General features: G+C 43.7%; 1 protein-coding gene and 1 non-coding gene across 7 annotated transcripts in view; one reads left to right on the forward strand and one right to left on the reverse strand.

The window, feature by feature from the left end:
- PPP2R1B (protein phosphatase 2 scaffold subunit Abeta) overlaps positions 1 to 15,949 on the reverse strand; it is a 33,525-nt gene extending 17,576 nt beyond the window's left edge. For 4 of the 6 annotated variants that reach the window (XM_042959476.1, XM_042959472.1, XM_042959474.1 and 1 more), the window contains exons 1-11: positions 15,800 to 15,948; positions 14,878 to 14,968; positions 14,386 to 14,486; positions 10,540 to 10,772; positions 10,079 to 10,226; positions 5,238 to 5,393; positions 4,921 to 5,035; positions 4,463 to 4,533; positions 3,727 to 3,861; positions 2,779 to 2,952; positions 101 to 161 (exon numbers count right to left, since the gene is read on the reverse strand). In XM_042959476.1, coding sequence (XP_042815410.1) covers positions 101 to 161; positions 2,779 to 2,952; positions 3,727 to 3,861; positions 4,463 to 4,533; positions 4,921 to 5,035; positions 5,238 to 5,393; positions 10,079 to 10,226; positions 10,540 to 10,772; positions 14,386 to 14,486; positions 14,878 to 14,968; positions 15,800 to 15,913 — 1,399 coding nt within the window. In that variant the 5' untranslated portion in view covers positions 15,914 to 15,948. Of the gene's footprint in view, positions 1 to 100; positions 162 to 2,778; positions 2,953 to 3,726; positions 3,862 to 4,462; positions 4,534 to 4,920; positions 5,036 to 5,237; positions 5,394 to 10,078; positions 10,227 to 10,539; positions 10,773 to 14,385; positions 14,487 to 14,877; positions 14,969 to 15,799 lie in introns of all 6 variants that reach the window. The other 2 variants (XM_042959473.1, XM_042959475.1) reach the window with 2 other exon arrangements.
- Positions 15,950 to 22,620: 6,671 nt separating this feature from the next.
- Positions 22,621 to 22,728, forward strand: LOC122231577. The gene has a single exon (XR_006208839.1). It is a non-coding gene; the product is annotated as a U6 spliceosomal RNA (small nuclear RNA).
- The last annotated feature ends 990 nt before the right edge of the window (positions 22,729 to 23,718 follow it).

Genomic DNA, 23,718 nt, shown 5'->3' on the forward strand with positions numbered 1-23,718 from the left:
TGATCAGATTAGGATTCCTTTCAAAAAAGGAAACCTATGAACAAAATGGATGTACACAACACACAGGCCTTCCATAGTCATCTGTGTTTAACTTACTCACCATGGTCCACAAGCCAGGCCATACATAAAGAATTCAGCTTTTCGTCAAAGAACTCCACACCCTATAGATACAGAAGATTCCATTAATATGTATCTCCAAAGTTCAGAGATCAAGATGGTCTATTTACATTACATCAAAATGACCCAAAAGCTAAAAAAAAAACAAAAAAAACAAAAACAGGTTTCCAAATAAGCTGAATGCATGAACCAGCCAGAAAAAAATAGCATGGAATGTGATTTACAAATTCTGAGACTATCTTATTAGACAACAATCATAAAGAAAGAAACCGTATATGAGATGGCCCAAGCCCTGCTAGGTGGGAGAGAAGAGGGTAGCCAGGAGCCAGACCCAACACTGCAGACGTGCTGGAAAAACGCATCGTGGACGGAGTGCCGAGCAGCATCTAGATCACTTGTGAAAAATGAGCTACCCACGAAAATACCTGTCCATAATAACAGTTCTCATTTTTTTCCTTCCTGGTTGATATAATAAATCCTTAAGGATGAAGAAACTGACATCGACAAATAGCTTCCCAATTAAAGAATTTCTGGGATGATGGGAGAAAGCAGAAGAGGGAGAAGGGAGCAGGCACAGGACTCCAGGGGAAGTGGCCCCAGCACAGAGTCACAGGTGGAACCACCCCGGCCGTCCCAATTCTGTTCTCCCTGGCAACGGGTGGTCACTCCAGCACGGGCGGACTGACACACGCCCAGCCCTGTGGGGCTCTGCGGCATGCGCGACAGTGCCAGGTGACATCTGCTTTCCTAGTGCCTCCTTTGTGGGGTCTGCATGTTTACAGGTTTTTTAATTTCTCTGGCGGCTAAAAAGTTACTGACCAGTGACTGTGTACTTTAAATAAAGACAGTGAATATAAAATTGCAGTGCTTTGAAAATGGTGACTGAATAAAAGAGCTTTATGATCACAGACTGTGAACAGGTGTTAGCACACACTTCGATTACCATGCCAGCTTTCAAAGACAACCTCTTCACTCCAGGTAATGGATTTTTCTTGGATCTTAATTATTGTGGCTTAACTTTACATTCACCATGGTCCACAAGCCAGGCCACATATAAAGTCTTGGAAGAATTTTACAAATTGACTACGTGATATAAAAATCTTTACACGTAAGGTGATAAGTAACAAGGCAACATGATACTAACAAGAAGTTGAAGACATGGACAGCGCTCCCAATTGCTGCACGTCTCCCCCGCCAGACAGGTATGAGTCCGCCAAACTCACCACCACCCGCCCTGCTTCCAGACTCCTGCACCACAGAGCTACCCACCTTTGCCAGCTGCACAGGTCTGAAGGGAGCAGAGGTTAAAAGAAACATCACCCCCACCCCCCCTTCTGGACAGTACTTTCAGTCTTCAGCAGTTACGCACTGCCGCTTTCTACTCCGGACAGGTGACCCATGACAGTCACCAGTGAAGAAGAGAAGATGACCCTCAGCAGCACGTGGGAGTCACAGGAAAAACAGATGACAACATGACTTCACCTGACCCTATTTAGCTATACACAGATACCTCTGGCATCCATCCTGAAGAACGAGACACTTCAAATTTTTTAAAATATATGATGCCACAGACATGCACAGGGTGCGCTTTGTAAACTAAATATGCCAAAATCAGTAATATACATCCAAGGGTCTAAGAAAAGAGAAATTACATCCCACCTGCTGTGATCTGACAGTAATGGAAGTCTGGGGGAGAGGGGGACACAAAATGCAGCAATGTTAGCTGCAAGTGGACAGGTATTAGTAGCTTTCTCAAAAAACATTCAGGTATTCGTTCGTTCGACATTCTACAAATAGTTACGTGCTTAACTGCTGCCAGGTACTGGCGGGCTCTGGAAGAAGAACACTGAACACAGTCGCTGCCCTAAAAGTGATCACTTGTCCATCTCCCCAGCTAAATTTTTTTTAAGAGACAGCAAGTGTGGGGAGGGGGAGGGAGAGTGAGGGGGAGGGAAAGGGGGGGGGAGGGAATCCCAAGTGGGCTCCACCATCAATGCAGAGCCCGATGCGGGACTCAGTCCTGCAACCCTGCAACCCTGGGATCATAACCTGAGCCGAAATGACGAGTCGGACACTCAACTGACTGAGCCACCCAGGCGCCTCTGAAATTTTAATTACTATGATTATCAGAGTAAAACTACCCATGTAACATAAACAGCGATAATGTGGTCTCTGTCCAAAATACTAACACTATAAACATCATATTCCTTCCCTATATGATGATTCCTCAACTCCCTGTATCCAGAACGTAGGAAAAGTGGTAACCAGGGACATTTTGCTCAGAATACGGGCAAACAGGGAAGCTGCCCAGAGCAAAAATCAAAGCTGACGTATCTTGAAACCACACTCCCTTTTCTTCTCGGTTAAGAATTCCTTCAGACATGGAGACACTAAATACCACGCTCTCTTATACATACCAAAACGACATTCTTCTATGGCTTTGCTATTAGGTGGTGAGGAGGTGAAAGGCGTTTCTGTAATACCTTCTTGTTAGAAGTTAATGCGCTACAGAAGATCAAAACCATCCTATGGGCAACCAGGTCAGACTTTCGTGCATCTAAATGAACATTATCAGATAAGCTGTGTGGGGCTCCTATGAGCCACAGCGACTGTGCCCGACGATCTGATGCTACCCATCATTTGGTGAGCCAAGGTACTCACCAGCTGGCCCGCCAGCAGTGGCATATACTCAATGATGGCCAGCCGGACCCTCCACTTGGCATCTTCAGCCAGCTCCACTATGGCAGGAAGGAGAGACTGAGAGAGCTGACGGATCCCAATCACTTCATTTACACAATCCAAGTTAGAGATGATATTCAAACGAACTTCCGGACACTGCAAGAACACATATGAGCATCAAGGTCTCTGCCAACGTTCTCCTACTATCATGATGAGGTTAACAACTGCCAAACATTTTTTTTTAAATAAGAAAGCATTGACTCGGGTGAAAAAAAAGTACAGCCTTAAAACAAATACTCACTACTCAATTCAAAGCACATAAATGTAACTGATATCTACCAGAACTTTCAATGAAAAGTCTATAGGACAGTAAAAAGCATAGGCTCTAGAATCAAATTACACTGATTCCAATCCCAGATTTGCCACTGCCAAGACTTGGGGTGAATTATTTATCTCTCTGGCTCAGTTTCCTCATCTATAAAATGGGGATAATAATGAGATGGGCTTCATAAGATTGTTTTGAGGATTAAACATAACCATACATGCAAAGCATTTATGATCACGCCTAACTGACTGTATTCGTCAAGAGATTTTATAGCTATCATTAGAATTTTGATACTATAATATTTAACTTAAAGCATTTAAAATGAAGAAACATTGGCTTTAAAGAGATGACACCAGTGGATATCAGCAGGAATCAGGCAGAGAGGACATAAAAACGTTTTCAGGTCTGTATCAATGGCTCCTTGTGCTCATTTTCTGCAGAATTTGGAACTCCAAACCCAAACACAGGAATTGTCACTGGTTTAAAATAAGCTACCTTTTTTTATCCCTTCATCCCTGTTTCAGGTTCTATTTTAGTGCAACCCCAAACCAAAACCAAACAAATCACTGACTATCAAAGGCAACAGAGTTTTTAGACAGACTCACCTCATCCTTTAACTGAGCTAAAAAAAGAGGTAGAAGGTGTTCAATGGTATTCTCTTTTCCCAAAATGGTAGACAATCCCATAATTACAGATGCTAGAGCCGATTTGACATGTTGATTTGTATCAGATACTAATTCCTAAAATAAAATCAAAATTAAAAGCCTTCTTTTGTGGCAAGACGACAGAGACTTCCATACCATCTCCCAAGGAATTTAGAGACAGCACTATTTCAATATTCACTGGCTGATACACTTCTTCAGATCATCTGTGTAACAACACAAACCTGTGCACCAAAGAGCATTTTACAATTCCCAACATAATAAAGAACAATGTCACATTAACATAACTGTCCCAATTATTCCCTATCCACCTTTACATTCAAAAAAAGCTTTAAGGTCTATGTTTTTTTTCTTTTTTAATTTATTCATTTATTTTTGAGAGAGAGAGAGAGAGAGACAGAGCACACACGTGGGTGCACGAGCAGGGGAGGGGCAGAGAGAGAGAGAGAATCCCAAGTAGGCTCTGCACTGTCAGCACAGAGCCCAATGCAGGGCTCAAACTTGTGAACCGTGAGATCATGACCTGAGCTGAAACCAAGAGTCAGCAGTAACTGACTGGACCACCCAGGTGCCCCTCAAAAAGCTTTAAGGTAAAACAAAGAAAGAGAAAAATGGAGGTAAAGTCTGCCTTGTATCATACAGGGCAGAGTGAAACAAAAAATAACCTAGTTAGGTTTACCTTTATATAGGGGAGAATCTGACTCATAATTATGGTCTCTCTACCTTCAGTGGGTAAGTTCTCACAGAGTTCTAAAAGAGATAAATAGAAAACAATAATGCTTACATACAGCCATTTACAAGATGCCAGGTTTACCAAGAGGTGCAAATTAAATCAAATCATATGTTTAAGCTAATAAGGGAAAAGAGGTCTTATTCTGAGCGTACTTTTTATCAATCTATACGCCAAATACACCAATCCTAAAAAGGCATCTTTTTGACAGGAACAAGATACAATGGTTATTTGGTTTTAAATATAAATAGAGCAGCTCTGTCTCACAGTGTGGCATTTCCACACACCGAAATCATCTCTTACTCAAAGACACATCCCACAATAACAAACATACAAAATTCACTGACATTTAAAAAATACACCAAAAATGAAGGCTATGTCCTGAGACATCAATTGAACACCTTAACCTTTTACTTTGTGGGCAGCAGCTGCTCGGACTTCAGCTTCACAGTCTTTGAGTAGGTTCTGAAAGGCGGGGATGAGGTCATTTAGGGTGATTTTAGGACCCACAGCTTTCTGGAGCTATAAAAAAAATTGTACATGTTTTAATGCACGCTAACAAGTTTAACATGAACAAAACAAAACCAGTATAATCTTCCAGTATATTCTTGCTACAGGCATTCCCATTCAGAAGAATTCATTCAGAAACTTCTGGTACACAACAAAAAGGAGGTTTTGTTTTTTTTGTCTTAGTACTTAAAAGATGTCACTATAATAACCTTACCTCTGAAAACTTGTCAGCTACCATATAGCGAACCCTCCAAGATTTATCTTCCGCTGCTTGCCGGAGCGTGGGCATCACCAGAGCCTCAAGGTCCTCCTGGGACAGCAACTGGGCGATACTGACACAAGCTTCCACAGCTAAGAGACGCACTGAATCCTAAAGGAATAGAACTTCTTTCTGTTAGTCAGATGGTATCTACCGAGAGCCACAGGGCAGTACGTGTGGTACGAGGCAGTGCTGTGGGTTTCATTTAAAAGAAGAAAAAAAAAAAAAGGGCATCTGGGTGGCTCAGTGAGTTAAGGGGCTGACCTCGGCTCAGGTCATGATCTCACAGTTTGTGAGTTCGAGCCCCCCATGGGGCTCTGTGTTGACAGTTGGGAGCCTGGAGCCTGCTTCAGATTCTGTGTCTCCCTCTCTTTCTGCCCCTCCTCTGCTCACACTCTGTCTCTCTCCGTCTCTCAAAAATAAATGAACTCTAAAAAAAATGGAATGGAAAGAAAAAAAAAAAAAAACCACTGCATACAGCTTCATGTCTTCCTTCCTTCCTTCCTTCCTTCCTTCCTTCCTTCCTTCCTTCCTTCCTTCCTTTCATACAGCTGATCCCTTTGCCTGGAACAGTGTATCAAAATCCATAAAGGAAGGGGCGCCTGGGTGGCTCAGTCGGTTAAGCGTCCGACTTCAGCTCAGGTCACGATCTCACGGTCCGTGAGTTTGAGCCCCGCGTCAGGCTCTGGGCTGATGGCCCAGAGCCTGGAGCCTGCTTCCGATTCTGTGTCTCCCTCTCTCTCTGCTCCTCCCCCGTTCATGCTCTGTCTCTCTCTGTCTCAAAAATAAATAAGCGTTAAAAAAAAAAAAAAATCCATAAAGGGAGAAACAACCTTGCTCTAGGAGGGCCTGGGTGCCTCAGTCAGTTGAGCGCCTGACTTCATTTGGCTCAGGTCATGATTTCATGGTTCATGAGTTAAAGCCCCACATATGTGGCTCTCTGCTATCAGCACGGAGCCCACTTTGGATCCTCTGTCCCTCTCCCTCTGCCCCTCCCCAGCTCATTCTGTCTCTCAAAAATAAATAAACATTTAAAAACAAAAACAAAAACAAAATACCTTGTTGTAGAGTGAACAGTAATTTCCTTGGCTAGAGTGCAGAGCTTTTATTAAGGAAAACAAATGAAAATGTAAAAATTAAATTAAAAAAGAGAACATTATAATGATGTCTTCAAGGCCTCCTCTAATAAGCTGTTGAAGGACAAAAATGAAAACTACTTGAACAAGCTGTTTAACAGATCAGAACAAAAACAAAAGAATAAGGCTAGGGGAAACACTTAGGAAGCTCAGTTTTTAAAACACTCAGTTTGGGGTGACAGTAATAGTTTGGGCATGAGATGATGACTTGGAAAGAAACACACAAAAAATAAAAGAGTTAGTAATAAAAAACAACAACAACACTGGATTTAAATGTTGAGAATCAGGGGCAGAATAACTTTGAAGTAACCAAGCCTAGAAAAAAGAGGCCAAAAACTTTAGAAAACTGTGAGATTAATGACCTCAGCTCCCCAAATGTAAACTGCCAAATGCCAATGTGATACCTATGTGTCTTTTGACCGAGTGGAAATACGCAATTAGACACATCAATGAGAAATTAGAAATTGAGATTACAGACTTGGAAATCTTAACAAATAGAAACTAAAAATATGTAAAAACATAAGCACCCAGGAGGAACCAAAACTCTGAACACCATGTGTGCATACGCTATTACATATTTCACAAATATTACACATCATACTTTTCAAAATATTACAAATTTTAAAAATCGTCGATGAACAATAATTTACTGTATCCCCAAGATACTCGCTCCTCTACCCACAAGGAAACCAGCTAAAAAAAGGCAGAACTAGGTTCCTGGTAGTGGCTATACAAGGAATTTTGAATCCAAAAACAATGCTCTATCAAGGGACTACTATCATCTCTGGAAATATTTACCAATAAATATTTGTTAAATTCATCAATGACTTTTCTCCCCAATACCTGCTCCTCTTCCCAGCCTCTTCTCTGTCTCAGCAATGACACCACCACCCACCCGGTTTGGGCTAAAGCCAAAGGTCAAGGTCTCCTTGACTGCTCTTTCCCCTCTTCCCATAGTCCCAGTGACTCTGCCTCTAAACCTGTCTCCAGATTCTCTCCACCTTCACTAGGCCACCTTAGTTCACCATCCTGCCTTGCCTACCTTACGGCAGACGTCTCCTAACTGGTCTTCCTGCTTCTAAACCCCACCCCCACCCCCTTACAATTCAGCTTTCACCCAGAAGCCAGAATGCCGGGACGTTCTTTTTAAAAGGTACATTACACCAAGTCACACCACCTCTGCTTACAATCTAGGTGTATTCTCACTGCACCTAGGAAAAAACTTCAAACTCCATACCCTGACTTAGAGGGCCTCCATGATCTGGCCTCGGCCTATCTTCTCCGGAAGACCTTACCAGAGTCCCTGTCACCCGCTATGTTCCAACCTGACGGCCTTTACACTAGGTGGCTTCTCCTGGTGGAGCTCCGGTACTCCAGGAAAGGGTATGGCTGGCATTTTTCTCTTGTTTCTCAGTTTGTATCACTACTTCAGAGTCCTTCTCTGACTAACCAGTCTAGAGGAATGCCCTATAATCAGTCCCTGTTACATCACCCTACTTTATTTTCATCCTAGCATTTATCATGCTTATTGATCTGTTTATAATGGTTAAACACTGTAGCCCAGCACTGGAACAGTGCCCGATATGTAGCAGGTACTCAATAACTGTTTTTTCCAAAAATGACTGAGCCAGGAGCCCCAATTCTACCAGGGGTCAGACAGAATACACATACACATATCATATAATTAAGCACTTATTTTTTTTTCTAATGTATCACAACTAGAAATTATATGCCTCTTAACGAAGTGTACGATCCCACATATAATGTGGTCTTATCACCCCAAAAATATCAAACCTAAATCTCATCAAGCCTCTAGATCATGGATGGGGCAAACACTGGCCGAATCCAAAACTGCAGCTACTTCATGTAAATGAAGTTTTACTGCAACACCACACACATCAGTTTACATATAGAGCTTTTGTGCTACGAAAGCAGAGTTGAGTAGTTACAACAGCCACAAGGCTGAAAATATTTACCATCTGGCCCTTTACAGGCAAAGTTTACAAACCCTCCTCCCCCACACTACATTCAAGTTGCAGGAAATACCGAGGACAAAAGAAAATGTTAAATTACACCATGGGAAGCATCATCAATAAAATCCCAATGAGGATTTAAACCTCTGCTGTCCGATGTAACCACCACCCACATGTGGCTCTTCAGTCCATGAAATACGCTAATGCCCATGTTCATATGGTCACTATTTTGCACGCAGTGTGTTAAATAACATAAACTATTAAAATTAATTTCCCATTTTCTAGTTTTTAAAATGTGACTACTGGAAAACTTAAAAAATTAACAGGTAACTTACACTATATTTGTTGAACAGTGTGGTTTTAAACTATAATGTTCCATAAAAGTACAAAGAGAAGTAAGAGCTGGTAACCACAAAAGTCAAGAGAAAGTGTTATCTGAAGCAGGCAGGGGGTGGGTGTGCGTGGGTGAGAGCTGGGGCGGGCTTCCAGGGTGGTGGCTGTCAAAGTTCTGCCTCCTAACCTTCTTATTATTCAGAGTTGTATCTTTTGTGCTCCCCTCTATATGGTATCTCAGTAAGTTTTTTCAATTATTTTAAGGTAAGATTTACCATCTTTCAATATGAGACTCATCGAGAGGTCCAGGTCCTCCACATGTGAAGTGATTCCAGGAAGACACCAAGCAAATTAAAACCCACACGCATTCTTCTGGGGTCTAGAAACTCTGGGGGTGGATCCTCTAGCCACAAAGAAGGCAGTTCGGCTTAGCCATGAAGGCTCTGGACTCTGAAGCCCAACTGCCTAGACTCTAACCCCATCTACACCACTGCAAACCATGCCATCCTGAAAAAGCTACTTCGACTTTCTGTGTCTGTCATTCCCTAACACGTAACATGGGCTATCTACCTCATGGGGCAACTATTACCCCAGTATTTCTTTTACGTAAAAACCCCTTAGGACAGGTTAAGAAAAATCACACACTTACTGCAGGTGCTCCTTATTGTTATTATTTCTACACCAAAGAGATCCAGATCCTTGGACTTAAAATTGCTATTGTACAAAGTCCCCCTATACAGTCCTCCAGAGAAGGGAGAGGCTCAGGCAGGCTTCCTAACACATTTGTTTATCTGAAAGTCAAAAATCCCAGGCAACATGACCCCGCTGTGACCGGCTGCAATGCGTGAAGGTGTGTTAGCCCTTAAAGCAGCTTTGGTCTTCCCTTCTTAGAGGATTCCCATCTCCTCTCTGACTCTTGTTTTAACCACTGCCAGCACAAGAGAAAATCATGGTCTGGTTAAGACAGAAATGGAAAGGCACCAAGATGGCTCATATTAAATTCTATCTAGGGGCGCCTGGGTGGCTCAGTCGGTTGAGCTTCCGACTTTGGCTCAGGTCATGATCTCATGGTCTGTGAGTTCAAGCCCCGCATCGGGCTCTGTGCTGACAGCTCGGAGCCTGGAGCCTGCTTCTCATTCTGTGTCTCCCTCTCTCTCTCTAACCCTCCCCCACTCATGTTCTGTCTCTCTCTGCCTCAAAAATAAATAAACATTAAAAAAAAAATTATCTAGCCCAAAATTAAGTATTAATTTTGCAAAAAGGATCCTAACATATAACCAAAACTCCCAAAGGAATCCTTAAAACGTTAGAGGAAAGGAAATCTATGTACCTCAGATACTAATCACTAACTTACCTGTTCGTCTGAAGCTAGGTTAGTGAACAGCGGAACAATTTCACTTTTCACACTATCTAATTCCAAAACTTTTGCAAATTCGCCCAGTTTGGAAGCGGCAGCACGTCGTACCATGGGAGTGTCATCTGAGCACAAGGAACGGAAGTGCCTAAAGCAAATGATAATGAAGGTATTTCCTGTCAAGTACCACTGAATTAAATGCCCCCAACACACACACACACACACACACACACACACACACACACACACACACACGGCCATCTTAGAGGTTTTCTTTTATGAATATCAGTGCTTAGGTAGGCTTCTAATCTAAAAGCACTCGTATATTCAATTGAATGATAAAAAGTCATGTTATCACATGTGTCCTGCTATCAGCCACTCACAGGTAACAGGGTATTGTGTAACTGTCAGCCAGAAGTTCCCAAAAACCCCAAATAACTCAAAAAAACAACGTATCTTACTGTCTAATTTCTGCTCTGACAGCATCTGAAGCCCTGGGATAGCAAACACTGAACAAGCCACACGCAGATGTGCGAGAAGTAAACCAGTCTCCACTCGCCAGACGCTTCACCAGAGGTACAAAATGGGCTTCCAGAGCATTAGGAGTGTGCTCCTGGGAGATCTGCCTCAGCGACTCCACAGCCTTGTCTCGAACCACGGTCTCTTCCACAGTTGCCAGACTTTCCAAAGGAGGCTGAATAGGCCAAAAAGGAAAAATCAGAAAAGAAAACTTACCGAATCAGGGTAGATACAGATTATCACCTTTTACAGGGACTGAAGGGAGGTGGTACATGTAACCAGAATGTTCGCTACATCACACCAAATGGTTACTTTCAGTTCACACAGTGATAACATATGGTGTGTCCAACCTGAAGACACGACTTCTGTAGGACAGCCAAGGTCTCATGTCCCAGATGGCAATTCCCAGATGGTGTCTACAAACGACACCGTGGAGACTCGACACAATATTAATATTACTGTGAGCTGAATGACTAGGTTTAAAAGATATGTAGCCAAATTCAGATAAGACCATGTTTTTCCTCAAGAGTAACTGCAAAAACATGAGCAACAGTGGGCAGCACAATTAAAGGATGACATTTCATCAGGCCACTGAGGCCACACAACCTTTGGAGAAGCAGCACTGTCCACCAGCCCCACACCATCAACTTACCTAACATGTAAGAGGCTGAGTACGAAACCACTTTTTTCAGAAGACACTGCAGACTCTTTATGAGCCAGACAGAGAGCAGGAGTTGTGGACAGAGCAATGAAGAACACAGAGATGGTAGGAATCCCTGTTTGCAGCTTTAGAAACAGAAGAGACCAAAGGGGTTGGTCTGGAATAGGATCAGAAAGTGAACATGACCCAGCCCAGCGAAAAGCACACGAGGGCTGGTTCTCTGAACCTCTTCCTTTCTGGGTCTGCATTTGGTAGAGGCGTATTCAGCATACACCATGAGCTGCAAATGTTGAAGATAAAAATCCACAATACAGGACTCACGAAAAGACTGAAACAAAATTATGACTCAAAGAAAACAACTGTGTCTACTAATATTACGTTTCAAAAAACGTTTAATACACAAAAGTAGAAAGTACTTAGCATTCCTAAGAGGTATTCCAGAAGCCCTTTAAAAGGATACTGCTTTCTTACTTGAAAGGCCTTTCACTAGCTACGTCTGCCTCCTCGGAGCTCCTCTCATACAGTATCAGTGGATCATTTCTATCACTACCATAGGATAAGGCCAAGCTCCTGAGAATCAAAGATGAGCTGTCTCTGGATTTTAACTCTGCCTAAGTCTCCAGGCCCTCTTCTACTGTTCCGCCCACCACTCCTATGTACTCCAGTCACACAACCTGTTTCGTACTTCCAAACCCGAGTCAATGAATGATTACTGCTGTATTTTAGCACTGAGGACAGAGAAAAAACAAGGCAGACAGGTTCTTCGCTCTAGTGGACTTTTATTGTAGTGCAGGAAGACAACTAACAAAGAACATAATCTTATGGTGATGAGTACCCTGTAAAGAAACAGAATAGGATGATGTGATAAGGGGTGACTAGGAGGCAATTTCAGGCTGGGTGTTCAGGAAAGGCCTCTTTGAGAAGATGCACTGAGGTTGATATCTGAATGACAAGGACGCAGCCACCAGAAGCTCAAGAGAACATTAGAGGGGACAACATAGGGCAATAATCTTAGGGTAATAATAAGCTTGGTTTATTCAAAGGACAGAAAGAAGATCCCTGTAAACAGAATGAGGTTATCAAGAAGGAACACAGTAGGAGATATATTCAGAGATAGCTTGTAACTTAGCTTACAAAACCTAAGATAGGAATTTGGATTTTCTTTATTTTTAAGTTTATTCATTTATTTTGAGAGAGAGAGAATGAAGAGGGGAGGGGCAGAGAGAGAGGGAAAGAGAATCGCAAGCAGGCTCCGAGCTGTCAGTGCAGAGCCTGATGCGGGGCTCAATCTCATGAACCATGAGACCGTGACCTGAGCCAAAATCAAGAGTTGGTCACTTAAGCGACTGAGACACACAGGTGCCCTGGAATCTGGATTTTCTAAGAGCTGTGGCAGGAAGTAACCCATGTGCCAGGTGAACAGTGGACTACAGGGAAGGGTGGGAGGCAGGAGTGGAGAACAACTGGTCAGGATGTTACTGCAGTAATCTAGCGGAAAGACTGTGACGTCTGGAAAGACGAGGAGAGATGAGCTAGGTAGTAGTGGGGAAGAAGGAAAGTGAACTGATTTGGAACGCATTTGGAATCTACCGGAATTACTAACAGATCCAATCTGGGAAATGAGTGAAAGAAATTTTCAAGAATGTCTTCTAGGTTTTGGTTTGTGCAAATGGGAGGACAGTGATGCCGTTTACTGAGATGGGACCACTAAATGACAGGCATATTTGGGGGAGAAAATGGAGTTCCGTTTCAGGCATGTTAACATTTTTTTTTTTTTTAAGTAGGCTCCATGCCCAGCAGGGAACCCAACTCAGGGCTTGGACTCACGAACCTGAGATTAAGACCTGAGCTACTATCAAGAGTTGGATGCTTAACCAAATGAACCACCCAGGCATGTTAAATCTGAAATGCCTGTTTGATATCCAAGAGGAAAAGCCACAGGCAGATAATGTAGAGAGATACAAGCAGATATCTCTATCGATGTATCTGGAATTCTATGGAAAGGTCAGAGGTAGAAAGAAAAATCAGAGATCAACATCATATAGACAGTATTTGAGCCATGAGGCATATATGTCTATCTTGTCCAAATGCTGTCATCCTTCAAAACCTAATTCAGACATCATCCCCCAAGAGGTTTTCTCTCATCACCCTGGATGAATCCCTTTCTCCTTTCTGCTATTCAGGTACCTCTTATGTGCTCCCATTTTTCCATTTAACACTGTACGGTAATTGTCTGTCGATACCTAAGGCAGAGACCTCATCCCATTCACGCTGGCCTTCTTCACAGCAACACTGTAACTTCAGGGCCTGATATAGCAGGTGATCAGTAAATGTCAACCAAATTGAGCTGAACTCATCAAATCCACAGAGTAAATCAGAAGCAAACCACAGGCTTACAATCAAAGACAAAAAGCTAATAAACATTTCCAGGGCACCTGACTGGTTCAGTCTATAGAGCATACAGTTCTTGATCTCAGGGCTGTTAAGTTCAAACTCCACCCTGGAAATAGGGATTACTTACAGAAATAAGAGCTTTAAAAAAAAAAAAAAAAGAAAGAAAAGAAAAAGCTAATAAACATTTCCAAATTCATGACACTGCTAGATGAGAATTAAGCTCTCTAATTTCAGGGGGTGGGGAGAAGACCCATAAAAATAATCGAACCCTTTTTCTCCCAACTGGCAAGTTCACACAAAGTTCTGATGCTCGCAGTCAGAAAAAGGGTTGAATCTGAAGCGCCTACATTATCTGTCCTCTCAACAGCCAACACTGAGGCTATCTACAAAAAAAAAACCTGCATTCGGGACGCCTGGGTGGCGCAGTCGGTTGAGCGTCCGACTTCGGCCAGGTCACGATCTCGCGGTCCGTGAGTTCGAGCCCCGCGTCGGGCTCTGGGCTGATGGCTCGGAGCCTGGAGCCTGTTTCCGATTCTGTGTCTCCCTCTCTCTCTGCCCCTCCCCCATTCATGCTCTGTCTCTCTCTGTCCCAAAAATAAATAAAAAACGTTGAAAAAAAATTAAAAAACAAAAAGCAAAAAACCTGCATTAAAAATGTAGTGTTCCTATCGACAAATACTGTATGGTTTATACAGGTTAAGTTATGGAAGAATGGTAGGCAAAATATACTCACCAGCAGACAGTGGGCAAAGTCAGGACCTCCCACCAGGCCAGTGAAATTTCCCAGTTGCTCAGCAAGAGCTAACAGTACCTCATCTTCATCATAAATCGTATCTGGAAATGACAACGACCAGGTACTCATCAACAAAGAGAGCAGGCCCGGAGCTGGACACTCACAGAGAACTAGGAATAGACTCGATATTTAGCTAGAGGGGCCCGTCACAATCCTAACAGCATTCCAGATCTGTATGACACAATGAATTAGAAGTTGACAACCCCGTATCAATGACTTTCCCATGAGCTCAACAGTTAACTGAATACATCTGGCCCCATGATGCTATGCCCCGTCTCGTTTCCTCAGAGTGCATCAGGCTCAGCTTAGTACTCAATAGTGTGGGTAACACTTTCTAAAAAAAGAGTCAAAGTCTTGAAAGCCACTGGAAAACTTGAAAGCCACGGAAAATGGAAATGGCCATGCCTCTCTTCAAACAAAAAATTCATATACCTGTAAGGAATGGCAGCAGTTCTGTTCGTGTCCTTTCTACTCCAAGTGCCAGGGCAATTGTGGATAACTTCTTAATACTGTTAAGGCGGAGCTTTAAAAATACAAAGTGCAAAGAATAAACAGTTGTGATTTAGACCAAAACAAGAATACTACAAACAAGTGAGACAACGACACACACTGAGAAAGAGGCAAACCTTCAACTTGGGTTTGATTCTATGAGGAACCTCAGAAGCAGTGGAACATGCCTTCATTTTAACCAAACGAAGATTTTTTTAAGAGCCACACTCATAGGGCCCGTTAGAAAAAGAAAATACCACATACAGGAAGGGAGACGATTTCAAAATGAGAGCACATTGGCACTAGTGAAGCAGGTGAAATGGTTGAAGACAACCCTTGCCTCTCCAAAGAAAAGTTACAGCAGAGCTAACGCACCAACTCATCTAGGTAAGCCACCCCACTCTCTCTCTACCCACCAAGCACAGCCAGTTTCCCAGCCTAGAGGAAAGCTTTCATTCACCTGCAGCCCGCTCCAGCCCCCTCGGGCCACGTCGGCCTCCTCCCGGCCCAGGACTGGACGCGAATCCGCCTCCCTGCACCGCCCGGAAGGGGCGCCCAGGCGGGAAGCCGGGGCTGGGAAGCCGGGGCTCCCACAACCGCCGGGACCGGACGCTGGGAGTGGGAGCTCTGCCCAGGTCCAGATAAGGTCTAGTCAAGCCACCACACCCCTCCTGGGACTTTCCCCTCCTCTCAATTAAATTTCTGTTCAGAAGCCGAAGCCGGCTCTTTCAGTCCCCGGGCCTCTCCCACCGCCGAAGCCGGCTCCTTCAGTCCCCGGGCCTCTCCCACCACGGCGCCGGCCTTCCTCCTCCCCTACCACACGCCCCGCCGGGCCCAACTCCATTCCCCGGCCCGATTCCAGTACCTGCACATCCTCGTTGCGGAGCTCGTCGATTAAAACCGCGATCGGGTATAGCGAATCGTCTCCATCTCCTCCCGCTGCCCCCGGGCCGGTCCCGGGCCCCGCTGTGCCCGCCATGTTCTTTCTCCTCCGGCTGGTCGCCGCCGCCAGCCGCGCGCCCAGGCCCCGCCCCGCGCCCAGGCCCCGCCCCGCGCCCAGGCCCCGCCCCGCGCCCAGGCCCCGCCCCGCGCCCAGGCCCCGCCCCGCGCCCAGGCCCCGCCCCGCGCCCAGGCCCCGCCCCGCGCCCAGGCCAGTGCTCCTGCTTCGCCGAAGTGGGGGAGTAGAGTCCCCGCCCGGCTGAAGGAGGCCCCCACGTGGACCCCATTGCGGGGACTGCACGTCTAAACTCCAGAACAAGGGTGGGCTGAGGAAGCGAATGGAGCCCCCACATCCTTTACACAGCCGAAAGAAACAGGGGCAGGAATGCATTCTGCTCATGATGGGCTGAAGGGATCAAGGACCTACCTGAGTGTTGCGAGCCCTGCTCCCAGGACTCAGGCAGACCAAAGAGGATGCCCGAGGGCAGGAGGAAAACAGATTTAGCGCCTCCCCCGGCTTCGTCCTGGCCCTGAGCCACCGGGTCTCCAGCCCTAATTTCCCCGCTAGCTTTCACAGAACCCCTCCACCTCTTCCTCTGGCCTGTGAGCCAGAATTGTATCTGGCTCCTGCTTCGTAAGACAAATAACGCGGGCGGCGAGAGAAAATGAACGGGGCTGTCCAAACTCCCCAGTCAATATTTTTTCCGCTTTTTCCATGCAAGCTGTTAAAAACATGCTGCTCTCTTGTTTTTGTGTTTCTTTTCAGTTTGGTACTGGAATGGTGCCTTCTGTTGTTTTTTTTTTCTTCCTCCCTCTTTTAGGTCTTTAGCATGCTAGAAGTACAACAATCACGCAAAACGAGGACAAGCTTTAATCCTTCCAGATTGGGTGGAGTGGCTACTTTGCTCTACGAGAAAGGCTAAAGTGGCGTCCCTAGAACTCCACGAGTCCTCAAAGCCAGCAGGAGGAGGAGGGGAGAGTGCTGGAGTTCTTTCTTAGAAAAGTTAATGGAAAGTTTTCCTTCACCCTTTATCAAGGGCACACAGAACTAGGATGTCCCCCTGTTTTTTGTTTGCTTCCGACTACAATTTAAGCAGCTTAGAATGATAAACTACATACGGTGATCATAAGCTCTGAAATGGTAATTCTATGTATCTAATTAATACAAACGTAAAGTTATTAACAAACGTAATTTAGGAGACTTAAAAAACAAAACAAAACAACAACAAAAAAAAAACAGGGTTCTGGGAAGTCGACACAGTAGATGGAGCCTTGATAGCATTAAAGTTTGGGAACCAATGGACCTGAACAGTTATCTCTCAAATTAGGTCTGCGGATGTATTCTGTAGGGTTTCAATTTGGTTTTCATTTTGGTAATATCTTTTAGATTGATGTGAACATATTCTGGATTATCTGGATGGCGGCTTTATAGCCAGTAGGCCACACTATTTCTATCCTTACATTTGCATGTGTGTTTCAGTGCTTTTGCCATTCTAGGTTAATGAGAGAAGAGCAGAGGTGGATTTAAACTGAAAATGGGGTTTTCATGCACTCAGTGAAAGCCAAATGACATCATGGAACTTGACTGTCGCAGCATTTCTAACAGAAAAGTAGAGCAAACAGGTGCCATGGGTCACTTGGTGGCACCTGTACTTTGAACTCAAAAGAAGCTGAGCTCTCACAGGCAAGACAACAGTCACAATACAAGGGATAATTCAGTCTCACTTGGATTTAAATTGTAGAGCTCTCTCAGTTTTTTAGCATATAAGAACTATAAATAAAAGAACATTATATTCCTATTGTATATTTGCAAGTTTAAATAACATTGTAATAAAAATAATTTAAATTGCCTGAGAGTTTTCACGATTTTCTTTTCCTTTAGAAATGGATTCAAATACCACTCAAGGTTGAGGGGAAAAGGGCTAGAAGGTTTTTCGATTTTGCACTTTACCAGTTAGAAGATCAGAGGGGGTTCCTATTGGTATGTGGACGAGAAATCTGCTCCCTTATACTTGCTGTAAAAAGTCTTCAGAAATGGTAGAGGAAGCAAATACAGAAACACATCAAGACCAGTCCCACACATACCATCATCCACATGTTTGCTCAAGCTTAGATGAGCCTCACTATGCTGAAAAATTAGCACCAATTAATTCTATTTTGTTTAAAGCTCAGATAGGCTTTCCTTACCCAAGCACAATGAATGGCATACCTAAGGAGTAACTATGATTAAATATGAAATTACAAGCTGAAAAAATAGGTCCCAGAAAATTGCCTGGTTTGAGAGTCATCAATTCGGGACTTCAATTCCCACCACCTCTGCCTCTGACTCACCGTGACCTACCTCTTCCTATGCCTCGGTTCCATCTCCCACCCCCTCACCCCCAATAAAATGGAGTTAACTGCCTCTGGTTCCCTCTCTAGTTACTGTGATGATGTGAGAAAGGAACAGGTAGTAAACACGGAGATGCTAATAAATCCTTCAATAAAGAAACCGATTAAAACAGACTACAGCAGAAAAGAAGCTATTCCAGAAACTGGGCCAAATGGAAACTAGAACAAAATCTAAGTCTTTTGGGGAGTGTGGTCCACGGACTATCTAAATCACCTAACGCGTGTTAGAAAAAATGCAGATTCCTGGCCTCCACCCCAGATCAATTGAATCAGAATCCCTGAGAGTGGGGTGGGGCATTTTATTGTGCACACACTAATATTTCAAAGTCATTGATTTAAAAACATCTGCAAAGATAATTTCCATGTCAACAAGCAGCTGCTCGGGACGAGTATGAAGAGAGTCTTTGGAGGCCACAACTTGTCCAGCAAAAGCAAGTGACAGCTAAAACTGCTTATCAAGAAGTAAGTCTGTCCCTATTTGGCTATGGCTTTTGCCAGATTAAACTGATCCCTCTTTTGCTGGGCTCCTGGAATTCAGCTGCACTACCAATACAGCACTGTGGAACTTGGCGGCTTCCACACCCTTTCCTTTCTTGCTCCTCTGGTCTCCTCTCCACACAACCCCCTCACCCCCAAGACACACAAGAAACTAATGACCAGGAAGCACCAGAAGCAATAGCTGAGATTAGGCGGTGGTTAGTTTAAAGCAACACTCAGGAAACAGTGTGACATTCTCAGTACAAAAGCACAGAGTCCTGACACCCACTCATCTAGTCAACCAAGGGAAGACGGGGTCAGACTTGCCCCCATTCCTGTCAAAGCATCAAGAATATGGAGAAACACAAGCAGATGGGATCAACAGACATCAACTCTTGTGCATGTATTAGCTCCCAGTGTCACTACAGAAAAGATCAGTCCCAAAGAAGTCTGAATGATGTCACTGTCATGCTCTGTGGCCTCTTGCCTCAATTTAGTTAATCGCTTCCTCCTCACCATCCACAGGGCTTTACAAAGTAAATGTTCATTCAAGCTTATCGGCTCTAGAGCCACCCCACTCTAGGCCAAGTGCGAGAGACAGACATGTAATGTAGGTGGTCCTCTCAAGGCAGACCCAGAAGCGTCATCCCACTAAAAAGGCCGTCAAGAAAGTGGTAGATGAAAAAAACAATAACCACAATACAAACTGGTAGATGTTCCAGTTCACGCACAGAAAACCTGAGGTACACGCAAGCATTTTCCAACAACCTTCATTTATCAAGATGACCCTGATAAACTGATTCCCAGATATGCACTTAATTCAATGCAAAGCAGTAATTATCACCATAGCATCAAGGATATTGTGAATTTACTTTTATACAAAGATTGTCTTTTTTTAAGTTTATTTTTATTTGGGAGAGAGAGAGCAAACGGGGGAGGGGCAGAGAGAGAGAGGGAGAGACAGAATCCCAAGCAGGCTCCACACCATCAGCACAGAGCCCGACATGGGGCTGGATCCCGTGAACTGTGAGATCACGACGTGAGCCAAAATCATGAGTTGGATGCTTAACCGACTGAGCCACCCAGGCGCCCCTATACAAAGACTGTCTTAATCCTGTGGGACTCAAATATTTTCACCTCACAATCTTAATTCCATTTTTACAAGGCTGGGAATACTTGACAAAGAAGATGAAGCTTTGCCTGGAGTCACACAATGAATCACAATGAACGCAGAAGCTATGACACTAATAATCATGCATTATTACTACTCCTTGCTTCATCCTCTACCTCCATGCCACAGTTTATATCACCAGATATAAAACTGGTATTGGATTTCCAGAGCACAACTTCTCTTGAATTCTTGGGAAGAGCAAATCAAAGACATGGGACAGCCAGTTCTCATTCAGGGCAGAATACAGAATGGTTAAGGGTATTCACTGGAGCCAGGATGACCTGGAAGGACATCCTAGCTTGCCAATTACTAGCTGTGTGACTTTGAGCAAATAAATCACCCTCTCTGAATCTTGGTTTCAGCATGTGTAGAGCTATAAAGCTTACCTCATGTGGTTAAGATTAAATAATTCATATATAGTGCTTCGATTAGTACCTGACTGACATGAGTCAACCCTTAAATATCAGCCATTATAATAGTTATCTACTGAGGAAGTCGAAGCAGGAAGGAAAACATTCCAATCAATTGAGCTTTGGGAACAAAGAGGACCACTATGAAAGGATGAAGAGAGTACGTGATTTAGAGTCAGAACACTTGACTCAAGGTCTTCCAGAAGGCTTTCTCATTGGGAAAATAGAGGCAAATCTTAGCTGATCTCTCCTCCCTCTCTCTCTCTCTTTGTTCTTGTGAGGAATAAGATTCATAACACAAAGTACCTTGTCAATGGAAAATGCTTCACAAATGTAAGAAGTTATTGACCACCAAGGATTCAATAACTGGTTGGTGCCGACACCAAACAAAAGAAGAGAACATCTGGAGACCTACGCTCAAAGTGCGTAAGCCCCTGATTTGCCAAGAACACCAGCCAGAATGAGTACTTCTCCAACCACAAGAGCAGACTTAAGCTACAACAAACCTAGAGATCAGACGGGCACAGCAAGCTTTCTCAAAAGTCTCAGATGTTTGAGTTCTATTGTGGGCTCTAACTTTCTTAGGGCAGACCCCTTGTTATCTTGTCAGATGCTATACACAGCTCATCAAAAACTCTTTGTTACAGTGTTAAATGCAAAAGCAAGGTACACAGTATTATTGAAGATGCGGGGTGTTACTTAACCCAAAAATGTTTGAAAATAATACATTGCTCCTTAACAGGTAGTATTAAAATATTGTATGACTGAGACAAAGAGACAGCAAGTGCCAGAATGGTGTATACAGTATCTTACCATTTGTTTCAAGTAGAATGCACAGATGCGCTTGTATAAGTATTAAAGATAGAAGGCTCTAGAAGAACACACGACTAATCACATTGGTTGGTGAGTGGGAATAAAACTAGGTACCTGGGGAACAGAATGGAAGGGAGATTTTTCAACGTTCAGTATATCTATCCATTTGTCCTTCTGTTTTTTGTGGGGTTTTTTGTTTGTTTTTACTATATACTATATTCCAGATTTTACATCAATTTCACCCATTTTTCTCCCAGTGTCTCTTATCATTTCAGGACCCAATCTATGATACCAATATCCAAGATATCTAGGCTTTTTCATTTCTGAACGATGAAAAAGATTATGTATTCAAACAAACAAGGCTTTTGGCTCTGGGTTAGTTACCACACTGTAGACTAGACTCTGCCTCTCCCTGGCCGACCTTCCCCATGGCATCCGTAAGTATGTATAATAGCCCTTTCCTGCCAGCTACTCCCGGTCTAGCTCTGCTGTGTCCACAAATTTCACATTTCCTTCTTCTTTATTTTTCTAAGCCTGTATCACCTGTCTTGTACCAGACCCAGCCAACCTAAGTAGTAGTTTTCAGCATCTGGGCACAATGTCCCCAAGTTGCAACGAGACAGAGGTTTGATTTAGCAAAAGCAGAGATTACTTAAAATATTCCTTGTCTCCTGAAAGCTTTACCCTGTAGGTCCCCTGAAGATAGTATTTCTTCCCACATTCTTTTCTGACCTGCCCTGAACTATTAGGAAAAAGGTCACAGGAGTGAGAACAAACCCACGCCAAGACCCCCTGGACACGTCACTCACCCTCAGCAGAAATTCAGCCGGGACTGTAATCAGAAACCGGAACTCCCACTAACTTCTAGGACTTCAGGAAATCAGCTCCCTGTCTCATCTAGCTGTGATTAAAATTAGCTGGACCACACAGAGCTCTTAACCCCTAGAAAGACCGACTCTGTTATCTGCACACTCAAACTCCAGGCTGTGGATTCTGAAGGCAGATTAAGCAGGTGGTAAAAAGACTGAAACAGCTTTGACTTATCTCTACCTGTCTAATCATTCTGGGTACCTCAACATAACATCCAAAAAAGGAGCTCGAGGGCTGTTGACTTCCAAGAGGTCTTGAGATAGGGAGTGTGATGTCATGGTTGAGAGAGAGGATCTGGAGTCAGACAGATTGCTTAGGTTTGAATCCCAGGCCTGCTACTTCCCACCTAAGGTGATCTTGGGCAGGCCATGTAATATTAGAAGAATATTAGAAGAATACCTTAAGAAGAGGTATTAACAGTTATCACCCTCATAAGGTTGTTGTAAGGATTATGCAAGAAAAAAGCAACTTGAAATATTCCTGACATACAGTAAGTGCTTAATATGTTAGCTATTATTCATATTATGTCTCTGAAGAGCAAATCTGACAATCTAGAGGGTATAAGAAAGAAAAGTAAAAAGAAAAAAAAACATACTGAAAGACTCCCAAACCCCCATGCTCCTTGCAGCAGCACCTATACTAAAATCAGAACAACACAGAGATTAGCATGGCCCCTGCACATGCAACGATGACTCACAAATTCATGAAGTATTCCCTAATTAAAAAACAAAACAAACAAACAAAAAAAACATTCCCCATCAAGTTTGAGCTCAAGAGAGGGTATCAGCCATCACACGGAAAAAGAAAGAAATCTCCTATTTCAAACAGCTGACCTTGTCTGGTCCCCAAGGCCTATCTGCCTAGGTGGGTACCCTTTACTGTTTTAAATGTCCATGTTCTGCAAATGTTTGCTTTGCATCTAATGACCTGCACAGGAGGAGCAATCAAAGGTATTCTAAGGCCTTTATATGGCTCAGCCTCTGCTACATGCTATTACTTTCCTTTGAGCCACCGTGTGGATAATGTGTCAGCATCTGACAGAGGGGAGCACTGTGCACACTCACATAGGTTTTGGGTTGCCTTTGACAAGGTCAGTAACTGAACAGAGGCAAAGTTAAGACTGTGTGTATGAAGTAGCTTGCTCATGTTTGGAACCCTGACAATGGGCAAATGGCTGGTAATTACACCTCAAAGTAGCTGCTACCCCTTTTCAAGCAAACACATACCTTTTACTACCTATGAATACTACCAAAGTCACGTTAAAGAGTAGTGACATTAACTGTGAGGAATTGACCTGTGGATCATTTCCCAACCCAGGAATCACTTTTGGGGTAGATGATCCATCGCCCATAAATTAAGGGCATGGTTTTCTCCAGGAAATTTTTGCCATTACAGCAATGTAACCATGCGTTCTAAAGAGATACAGCTCAGGGGCACCTGGGTAGCTCAGTCAGTTAAGCTTCCAACTTCACCTTAGGTCATGATCTCAGTCCCTGGGTTCGAGCCCCATGTCAGGCACTGTGCTGACCCCTTAGAGTCTGGAGCCTGCTTCAGATTCTGTGTCTCCCTCTCTCTCTCGCTCTCTGCCCCTCCCCCGCTCGCACTCTGTCTCTCTCAAAAATAAATAAGCGTTTAGAAAATTTTAACTGAAGAAATGTAGCTCAGATATTTCCATTTACACAGGAATTTATACACCAAAGAATACTGCAAATA

The sequence above is a fragment of the Panthera tigris genome, chromosome D1 (genome assembly GCF_018350195.1).
Source record: "Panthera tigris isolate Pti1 chromosome D1, P.tigris_Pti1_mat1.1, whole genome shotgun sequence".
NCBI classification, from domain to species: domain Eukaryota; kingdom Metazoa; phylum Chordata; class Mammalia; order Carnivora; family Felidae; genus Panthera; species Panthera tigris.